The sequence below is a fragment of the Corylus avellana genome, chromosome ca5, assembly GCF_901000735.1.
Source record: "Corylus avellana chromosome ca5, CavTom2PMs-1.0".
NCBI classification, from domain to species: Eukaryota; Viridiplantae; Streptophyta; class Magnoliopsida; order Fagales; family Betulaceae; genus Corylus; species Corylus avellana.
Genome location: NC_081545.1, coordinates 11,566,928 through 11,577,547, shown reverse-complemented (window position 1 = coordinate 11,577,547; position 10,620 = coordinate 11,566,928). Strand labels below are relative to the sequence as shown.

The 10,620-nt window shown below is 34.5% G+C and overlaps 1 protein-coding gene across 1 annotated transcript; it reads right to left on the bottom strand.

Annotated features, from left to right (window-relative positions):
* Positions 1-658: 658 nt before the first annotated feature.
* Positions 659-3,090, bottom strand: LOC132182674 (NAC domain-containing protein 73-like). Its single transcript, XM_059595982.1, has 3 exons — positions 2,739-3,090; positions 2,436-2,622; positions 659-1,478 (listed from the first exon to the last, which is right to left on the bottom strand). Exons 1-3 carry the CDS (start codon positions 2,844-2,846, stop codon positions 946-948), a joined length of 828 nt encoding a protein of 275 aa, XP_059451965.1. The 5' UTR covers positions 2,847-3,090; the 3' UTR covers positions 659-945.
* Between the last annotated feature and the right edge of the window lie 7,530 nt (positions 3,091-10,620).

The following is a 10,620-nucleotide window of genomic DNA, read 5'->3' as shown; positions in this document are numbered from 1 at the left end:
CTTTTGTGGGTGGCCGGACCACCCCCTTGGCCATGGGGATGGTTCGACCACCCCCAGACCAGCTAGGGGGTGACTGGAGCCACCCCGATTTGGTCCTTTTCTTTTCTTTTCTTTTCTTTTTTTTTTATTTTTTATTTTTTATTTTTTATATTTTATTTTTCTTTTTTTCTTTTTTTAAGAAAAAAAAAATTTAATGCCTAAAACGACGTCGTTTTGGGCTAGGTAGGTGTTGTAGTTTTAGGGTACAAAACGGTGTAGTTTTGGGATGAGGGTAAAATTGGCATAAAAAAACTGTTTGGCTTTAACGTTGAAAACTATCAGAATGGTCCAAAGTGAGAGCAAACTAAAGTTTAGGGGGCCTAAGTGAGAGTTTTGGTAATTCAAGGGATGTTTGTCAAACCGGCTGAAAGTTCGAAGGACTTACTGAAATTTCTCAAAAAATTTTTATTTTTTTACGGAACAAAAAAGGGTACATTACAAATTAAAAAGAAAAACGTGGTCACTCTACTTAATTATAGAGAACTAATTAACAAGTCATTTTCACCATCAATCGTACTAGTTCATTGTACTCCCTAGAAAAAAGTACTTTAATCTTAACACTTTTATTTTAATCATTACAAAGAGTGAGAAAGTGCACATCAAATACCAAAGACCAAGTTAAAAATCCATTCGACTAAAGTCAGCACTGGCATCAAGAGGTAATTACCCCTTTGAATGTACATTTTCTGACACGAGAGAGAGAGAGAACTATAGCCTAATCTTCAGCAATATTACATGATATTGTCCTGCTTATTCCCCCACTTCCTTGTCCTCCTAAAGATATTAGAAATATATAAGGTAGATTACTGTATCACTGCATATATATATATATATAAAAGATGGAAGCATCATTTGCCATGCCTCCTCTTCTTAATTGCCATCAAGCTCTTTCCATTGAGCTTTCTTTCAAGAAACAAAAGAAGACCCATCATGGACTGCAAAATGAGAAAGTAGTTGAGGAGTACTGCTTCCCCTATTTTGGCTGCCCTGATCAAAGGATATCAAAGATGAATTATAGTACTCAAAAAGTGCATTGTTTCTAAGGCCACCCTCATGCCCATTTTGTCCCTTTAGTTTTGAAGAAAGTGAGTCCTTAATGAAGGAACCACATTGTCTTGGTTGGGTTTGGTAGAAAACTTTTGAGACCACTAATTCTCCATCTTTCTCTTCTTCATTATTCCCTTTGTGGTATTGGTGCATCACCCAATTTGTCTTTTCAGGCTTTCTTTGCTTCCCATAGTTGGTGTAGAGCACAAGTATCTTTTTGAACCCTTTCACATTGCCGCCGACCGAAATTGGCCGAGTCTTGCCTGTTTTGTGCCAGCGGGTCTCGCCGCCTTCCATGTCCGTGTGCACCTTTCTCCGTTTCCGAGTTCCGGTCGTGTACGCTTTGGAAGGTCGGTGAAAGAAGTGGCGGACTAGGCCATCTTTGCTTACTCCTGCATTATCACGCTAATGGAGCATCAAATAATAGTGTACACGTTAATCATATGTTTCACCGCTTTCTAAAAGTTTAAGTTGATAAAAAATGATGTAGTTAATCATTAAATTTTAACGTTTCCTTTTATGTGTGAGCTTATGATCACTTGTTAATCATGCGTTTCACCACTTTCTAAAAGCTTGAGCCGATAAAAATTGGTGTATTTAATCATTACACTTTAACTTTTCCCTTTACGTGAGCTTAACCCAACAAGTGAATTATTTAATTGAAATAAGAAGGTAAATGACAGAGATAGTGTTTTGAATCTTTGTTTTCATACAATTTATTTCAAAAATTTAAACCGATAGAAATAATGTATTAAGCTTCCAAAGACGCTATACTATATACCTTGTCCTATTAAGGTTAGTTGAAGAGTCTTTATTTTTTTTTTCTTTCATTTTTAAGAGGGTATATAAATGGCATGCATATGGTAATTAAATTAGTTGGAAGGTTTATTCATTTCTAATGAGAAATGTGCGCACTAGTGTTAGTTGAAGGGATTTTTCAAACGAAGACATGGATTAACTTTTCAATTAAATTGATTGAGTGAGTTTTGCATATTTCTATGGGAGACTAGCTAGAGGTCTTTTCCTTCAGAAAATTGTGGTAATTAATCTATTTCAAATTCTGCTGCGCAATCTAAGGCTTCATTGGCTAATTAGAAATTTACTAAATTTCGAGAAATCGTGCTTACATGTTACATGTAATACATTAATCATGTTTGCTTCATTATTTTCACAATATAATGAAGAATAATATAATCATGTTGGCTAAATTCTTTGTTGAAAACCCCATATTGTAAAGTATCAACTTTTCCGTTTGTTTTTGCATGGGGAAACAAACAACACCATGCATATACATATAATTCTATCTATACCTTATTTAAACAAAAACAATTGTAATAATAATAATTCACCTGGCAACTTCTCTGGGTGGGTGTAACAAATACCATTCTCTCCTTCAATTGTAGGGATGAACTCGTCGATGAGAGGGTGAGCACAAGCATCAGACTGCACCTTCCCCTCCAAATGTTCAAGAATTTCTTGATCAGTTGGATCAAACTTCACACCAGCAGGTAGCCCCGGCAAATCATGAAGTCCAGTCTGTATATATAGTTATTTTTATGATTTATATGTAAAACTCATAAAAAATAATCTGACTTTCCCAAAAAACAATGAGAGAGAGAGAGAGAGAGAGATTGAAGAATATTTAGAAGTACCTGCTTATCTTGGCATTTGATCTGATGACCACATGAAGGACAAGCTCTTATGAGATTATCTTTGCATTTTGCAGCAATGATTATTTGGTCATCATCGCATTGAGTCATTTCCTTGTTTAATTTCCTCTTTTGTTCATCCCACAGAGGATCTTTCTTTCTTTCTTGGTTCGTCCTCCACTGACACTCCGAAGAGACAAAATCCTAAGAATAGAGAGAGATGGGAATAATTAAAAGGAATGAAAAGCAAAACTTGTCTCTTCTAAAGCTTGCTCCCTTCATGCATGTTCTTCTCGAGGGTTGGGAAGGAATTCAATTCCTCCTCGCTTTTTAGTCCTCTACTTTTTAATTATGATTGAATACAATCCTCCCATAAACTTCCTTGTCTTCATTCCTAAGAGAGAGAAAAAATCAAAACGAAAATCTATTTTCTGATATATAGCAAGGGAAAAGAGATCAGAGAAAAATAAAGTGTTGCTTGGATCTTAAGTTTGGGTTTGCTTGCACATATTATATAAGTATAAAAGCTTGTAGAAGAATAAAAGTAGTTTAATTTAGTTCCTTTTAACTCTGACTAAAGGCAAATTTCATTTGCTAAAATGGGTTTAAATCTTAAAAAAAAAAAAAAAAACAATAAACACAACAGTTGGGAAAAGGGTTTGAGTTGCGATGGGGCAACCAAACATGAAAGAGAGAGAGAGAGTTAATTAGGTCCAATGTCGTCCTAGAGTGTACCTAAAGCTAAAATATATATGAATTCCAGAATAAAACCAAAAAAGAAAGGCAAATATTAGCAGCCAACTACAATTCTATTCCTTCACGTAGACTTCTCATGCAAGTGAAGAAACCTCTCTTGTCTCATATATCTTCTTCTTAATGTTGGTGTACACACACGTCATTAATTACAAGAAGCAAGAAAAGAGACAATAATAACCTCCTGAATATTCTGCATATATATATATATAGTATTTGAAATTATTTGTGAGGAAAAAAAAAAGAAAGGAAAAGGTTTGAAGAAAAATTATAAGAACCAACAACTAAATCCAAGACTATTTCGTCTATATATGCATACCTAAACCAGGACAACGACTTTCTAACTTGCGCTCCAAACAAACAAAACTAATGGATTTGCATTAGGAGATGTGTTATGTATCTTAGATTTTTCTTTTATATCAATTGCAAATTCAGAAGTTTGAGTTGAAATAGAAGTAATTTCGAAACTTGTTTAGAAACAATTAATCTCAATTATACCTTCAACTAATTTTGGAAGTTGCTTATTGCTGTCGGGTTGCGAGCGGAATCAGAAATTTTGATGCGGACGTAAAACTATAAAAATACAGTTTAATTTTGAGGGTTCACTTTATAAAAAATATGTATTTAATTGAAAGGAATTTAAAAAATTTTAGGAGGCTTAATTAAGCCCCCTAATTAAGCTAATATTACATATATGGGTCCGCCCCTAACTCCATTCTTATATATCTTTGACAAAAATAAATAAATAAGATTCAAATCTGGGTATGATAAGAGAGATCTAGGGAGAAAGAGTAAGATGGATATTGAAAAAGTCGAAAAATTATACTAGAATGTCATGATATGGATCAAGACCCTTTGTTATTAGGTTGCCTTAAAATTCAAACATAAATTCAGGTGGCCGTCTAAGAATGGGGAGTTGTAAGGCTGGTCTTCTGCTTCGAACAAGTAGACCCACATTCTAAGTTGTCCAGGACAAGTAAATCCCGCAACTACCGCTGATCATCACTTCTTTTTAAGGAAGGAATTATATCCCTAACATTAATGTTACAAGAATTATATAATAATATGCATCTTTTTTTTTAATTATTATTATTTATAATTTGTTATCTTCATCAGTGCCATTTAACTTTCTTAGATATTGAGGGAAAATTTTCATGCCATAGACATTATTAATTTACGAAAAAAATACAAAGAAATAGTGCCTAGCTAGAAAACAAAGAAATGAATGAGCTACTCTTGTACGTACAAGTGGAATTGGATTCCATCATGATATCCCAATTAACTGTTTAATTAATTCAGCAGAATTAGTTTTGCAATTTAATTAGGATGTTACTCTTTATTACAACGTGTATCATGCCTCGCATCTCATAGACAACTCGTGGACCCAGGTTATGGAATTTTTAGCCTTTATCCATTTTTTCCCCCTTTCGTAGGGTAAAAGCCAAGATCTTCATTCAAAAGAACAATAATAATAATAATAATAAATAACAAAATACAGCTAGGGTATACGTAGCTTTTATGTGATACATCATTGTCAGCTTGAAACTAACACAAAAAATATAGAATAAATAATAATAATAATCCATTTTTTCTTGCATAACCTTTGTCTAAGCGTAAAGGTAATGTACAAGCTACAGCACTAAGTTTTTTTTTTTTTTTTTTTCATATCCTAGTACTGTTTCATGGCCTTGCTCATGAAACTTTATTAGAAGATTGGTATAGTTTTTTAGTAAATTAAATTATTTTCTTTTTCTATTCCTTCCTTTATCTTTTCTTCATTTTTCCTTTTCCCTTCTTTTGAAGATTTAGGCTTGTGAATTTCATGCAAGACCTCTCTTACCAATTACAAAATCCCAAACTTATGTGTCGTCTACTTTTATTTTTTATTGGATTCGTTTTTGAATTGAGACTAGAATTCAGTGCAACGAAGTTGTCCGTTACATGTATTGAGATAACTTAGGCCTCGCCCGCTCAAGTTACTCAGATTGCTCGAGCCAAGTAGAGCCGAAACAGACTTTTACATTGTATGGGATACCCATCCCATATTTGTTACCTTTTATTTGAGTAGCTAGCATATATAATCCATTATTTGTTACCTTTTAGGGAAGAATATGGGATTGATCTTTATAGCTAATATTGTTGATTAATGGTTGGGGTCGTGGCCTATTAAAGTTGATTAATAGGAACCTCAGGATAGGATAGATTCATGCTAACGACAACATAAAGGAGAAGCCACATGCATACATATAACTTCTTTTTTCCTTTTTCTTTTTTAACCTACGTATCATCAAATTCTTGGGTCTAGTGAACTTTTCATTTTGTTTTGTCCTTCAAGCCTCTCTCTCTCTCTCTCTCTCTCTCTCTCTTTCAAAATTAGCAGTGGTTGGATTTTGAACCGTAGAATTTGGATACTAACTTAACTGTAATAACTGAACGTTCAAAATGAGTCAATTCCTTGGGACACTGCGCTATGGAGTAATTTTCTCAAAGCTCATGCGACATAGTCCTTTTTTATAACATTTGGGAAAATAGGAGGGGACGGAGAGAATGATGTATAACATTACTTTACAATGCAGTATCCCCAATACATTTGAAGGATCAAGTCATATAGGCTTTAAAGGGGATAAGAATGGGATAAGGGACGGGGAAAGGCACAGATCGAAATGATAAATAGAATTACTCTTGCATCATGATTTCGGTTGATTGTCAAAAACTTGCACTTCAATGAACCAAAAATAGGAATGGATCGAATAACCAATCCAGTTCAGTGCTTATAGTACCACAGTCTAAAACCTTACCCATTTGCTTTAACTTGGTTACTATCCAAACATATTTGTCCGATCAAAAGGAAAAATTCAAAAATGATGTTAGTGGTACTATAATTTTTTTTTTTTAATTTATTATTTATTTATTATTATTATACAATTATTTATAAATTGATATAATAGTCATAATTGATGAAATAATTAAGCACAAAATATTAGCTTATTAATTTCTCTTAGTTATTTCACTAATTGTGGATTGCCACCGGGGGCGAAACCGCCCCTTGGCTTGAGGGCTCAGCCCCATCAAGGCAAATGGTGGTCCTAAAAAAAAAAAAAAAATTAAATATACATTTAAAAATTAACTTTTGTCCCCGCAAGGAATTTCTTTTTTTTTTTTTGTCCTCCAAACTAAACATTCTAGTTCCGCCCTTGATTGCCGCATCAGTTTCTAAGTAACGTTATAATTTCACCAACTTTTTTTCTGTGAAAAATAAGTATGATTCTGAACTCAAAGTACAACGATCCACGCTTCCTTCTCCGTGTGCGCGGCTATTTGTCGTAACTCCTATGGAATGAACGAAGAAAAGTACTTATTTAGTAGATCCTTTAATTTGTGAGGTTAAGGCAAATCTTCTTGCCATCAATGAAACTTCTAACATGGGTTTGAATAAAAAATTATGAATAATGCTAATGCTATACAGTATACACCATACTTTTATATATCCTACGTACTCTGCCTATGTGACACTGTAAATCAGCCTTTAATTCATTAATTAATTTAACCCAAAAAAAAAAGTTCTATTTTGAAATGCCACATCAATCAAATGAGATAAAAGTGTGGTGCAAAACATTTATCAATTTATATTGAAAGTACTTATCAACATCATAGCAACAAGTACTTAACAATCATGTTTGGTAAAGGCCATAGAACATCAATTCGCCCACCTAAAATTCAAAGTCTTTGATCAAATAACTGTTTCAAGTTTGACATCTAGCCATTAGAAAGTAAAATAATTCTCTCACAGAAAATCGAAAGAAAAAAAAAAAAACTAAACTAAAGAGATACTTTTGCTTCAAATTATGTGTACAAATGGTCACTTGAAAGATCGATATAAGGGAAATAAAAGGGGCAACAAATAAAAAAAATTAACAATATATTTGCTGCTTCCTGACGTGAAAGGGATCACCTTATGCGACCATCTCTTCCACAAAAATTTATAATTTTAATTTTCTTTATCTTTTTTCTTTTTTTTTTCTGGGCAAAATTATACGAAATTGCTTAAAATTTTGAAGAGTTTACTGGAAGGAGAAAATGTAGTCATATCAAAATCATACCAACAGGATGCAGCATCTCACTTAGAGAGGTTTACTAGGATGTAGGCATTCTTATCATTTAGAGAAAGTAAACATTGTTTGAACAGGTCCGAGGTTTGTCGAACAATGATGGGTTATACGAAGTGACCAACATAGCAAAAGGAGGTTGTGAAGGAATCTATACTTCTTTTGTTGATGGTTCAAATACCCAAAGAAATAGAAACTATTTAAGCTCGGAAAATGGTTTACAGTTTTCAAAAATATAAACCCTTTTTCGAAAATTAAAGAGGTTTTTCGGTCAAACTGAAAATATTTTTCATTGACTATTATTTTTCGTCGCACTAAACACTCGAAAATACGAAAAATATTTTCTAAAAATCATTTTATGCCGAAACGAACGGAGACATGATTTCGATGTGCGGTAAACAAAAGCAGACTTAAAAACTTGTCTTGCTCAAGCAGAAGTCTAAATGTGGCAATGGAGGATTAAAAAATAAGTAACTTGTTCATCAATCAATAAAAAGATGTAATATTCAAAGTGCAAAATTTATTTTGAGATGACTTCCTGAACTTTTATACCAATTTAACAAACTTTTGAACTACTACATGGATCTACAACATCATTCTCCTAGTGGACATTTTATATAGGGTTAAAAGACAAATTTGATCCCCTATGGTTTACTATCTTGTCAAAAAACTCTCGAGAAATTTTAGAAGCTAAGGGTAAAAAGGCGGTTACAGTTAGTGGTTATTACTGTTATAAGTATTAACCATAGTCGCCAAGGCTAGCGGTTAATAACCTTAATAATCGCCTTTTAAAAAAAAATTAAAAAGTTCAATTAAAATATAATGCTTGAAATATGTAAATAGATGCACCCTCCAAAAGGAAAATGCTAAAAGTGATATTTTCTATATTATTACCATCTTTGTACATAAGCAATAAGTGAATGTGAGAAGATGCAGATTACTGACATTTTGTGGGGCTGGCTATTTGGTTTCCCAAAATGATTAGGTAGTATTTGAGCAAACATAAAATTTTGCTTTACAGAGAATTGGTCCCCAACCTCTATGCCATCTTAGTACTCAACATGCTAATTACTATTAAATCAATCATGTAATCATGAAAATATCTATTTTATAGAACAAACCGATCACACTAACGAGCCAACACAACTCTGAGTTCATCTATCAAGGCTAGGCCTAAGAATTAATCCGGATCGTTACACCTCCGCTCTCACAACCACCTGACGGAGCCGCCTAGTTCCCCAAAACTCCATCTGCTATGTTCACTGGAACAAGGCTCTCCACATAGGTATCCAAAGAAAACAATAATGATATGCCACCAATGTGAAGATCCAAAGTTTGTTGGGTACAAGGTGAATAAGAAAACAACTACAAGAGGTAGAGGGGCTCCCAGATTTGGCTCAAATCAGAGTGGTACAGAAAGAAGTTAATGCTCTTCTAGAACAGGAGGAGTTACAATGGCGACAAAGAGCTAAGGAGCATTGGTTGAAGGAGGGGGACAAGAACTCAAAGTTTTTTCATGCAAGTGTTAAACAGAGAAGAAGGACTAATAAAATCAGTAGTATCCTTGATGAAAGAGGCCAACTTCATAATAACCCGGATGCGGTTGAGGGTGCTTTTATTCAGTACTATACATCCCTTTTTACCTCTACTACCGCCGAAGGTATTCATATGTGTTTGGAGCCATTACCGAGTAGTGTTACAGAGGGTATGAATGAGAATTTGCTGCGGATGTTCACAAGGGAAGAAATCTGTGAAGCTATGTCTCAGATGGCTCCTTTGAAGTCTCCAGGACCAGATGGTTTACCGGTATGTTTTTATCAAGATAATTGGGCAGAGCTAGGTGATGAGGTATGTGAAGCAGCTCTCCAATTTTTTAATTCTGGTGTTCTTGAGGAGAATGTTAATTTTACGCATATAGCTTTGATTCCTAAAATCCGAAATCCTACTAGAGTCACAGAATTCCGACCCATAAGTCTTTGCAATGTACTCTACAAGATTTTGTCTAAAGTTTTAGCAAATAGGTTGAAAACTATTTTGCCTCACATTATTTCTGGTACTCAAAGTGCGTTTATCCCGGGACGCCTGATTTCTGATAATATCTTAGCTGCCTATGAAACCTTACATACAATGCATTCTCGTATGTGGGGTAGAGTAGGGTACATGGCTCTAAAGCTTGATATGAGTAAGGCGTATGACCGGGTGGAATGGGGGTTTTTGGAGGAGGTCATGAAAAAGATGGGATTTGCATCTAGATGGGTTGGTTTGATTATGGCTTGCATTACTTCGGTTAAATATTCCATTATCATTAATGGTCAACCGGTGGGTCATATTAGTCCGTCAAGAGGGATAAGACAAGGGGATCCTCTTTCCCCTTATCTTTTTCTTCTTTGTGCGGAGGTTTTGAGTTGTCAATTTCAGCGGGCTGCAGTTTTGGGGCAGCTAAAGGGGGTTCCCACATCCTTAGGTGGACCAAGGCTTAATCATTTGTTCTTCGCAGATGACAGTTTAATTTTTTGCAAGGCTTCCCAAACAGAGTGGCAACGTTTATCTGATTTGCTTGATTTGTATGAGAAGGCTTCCGGGCAAAGACTTAATAAAGATAAAACGGCTGTCTTTTTTAGTAGAAATACTAGTAGGGAGGCAAGGGAATGTATTCTTAATCTGACAGGAATTCCAGTTTCACATCGTTATGATAAATATCTGGGGCTGCCAGCTTTGGTGGGAAAATCTCGAGTTGGTGAATTTTGGGATATTATTGATCGTGCACGTAAGAGGGTATTGAACTGGAAGAATAAATTTCTATCTCTAGCTGGAAAGGAAATTCTATTGAAAGCAGTGATTCAAGCGATCCCAACTTATAGTATGAGCATCTTCCTTTTACCCAAGACTTTATGTAGGGAGTTGAATAGTATTATGCAAAAATTTTGGTGGGGGCATAAGGATAATGATAAGAAAATTCATTGGATGAATTGGGAGAAAATGGGGTTTGCCAAGAATAAGGGTGGTATGGGTTTTCGTGATCTTAT

What these genes read in the sequence shown, in the direction of transcription:
- LOC132182674 (XM_059595982.1), bottom strand. Translation starts at nt 2,846, where the DNA reads ATGACTCAATGCGATGATGACCAAATAATCATTGCTGCAAAATGCAAA. An exon ending in TCAAATGCCAAGATAAGCAG is followed by an intron (nt 2,623 to 2,738) that starts GTACTTCTAAAT and finishes CTATATATACAG; the next exon opens with ACTGGACTTCATGATTTGCC. An exon ending in CCACCCAGAGAAGTTGCCAG is followed by an intron (nt 1,479 to 2,435) that starts GTGAATTATTAT and finishes GTGATAATGCAG; the next exon opens with GAGTAAGCAAAGATGGCCTA.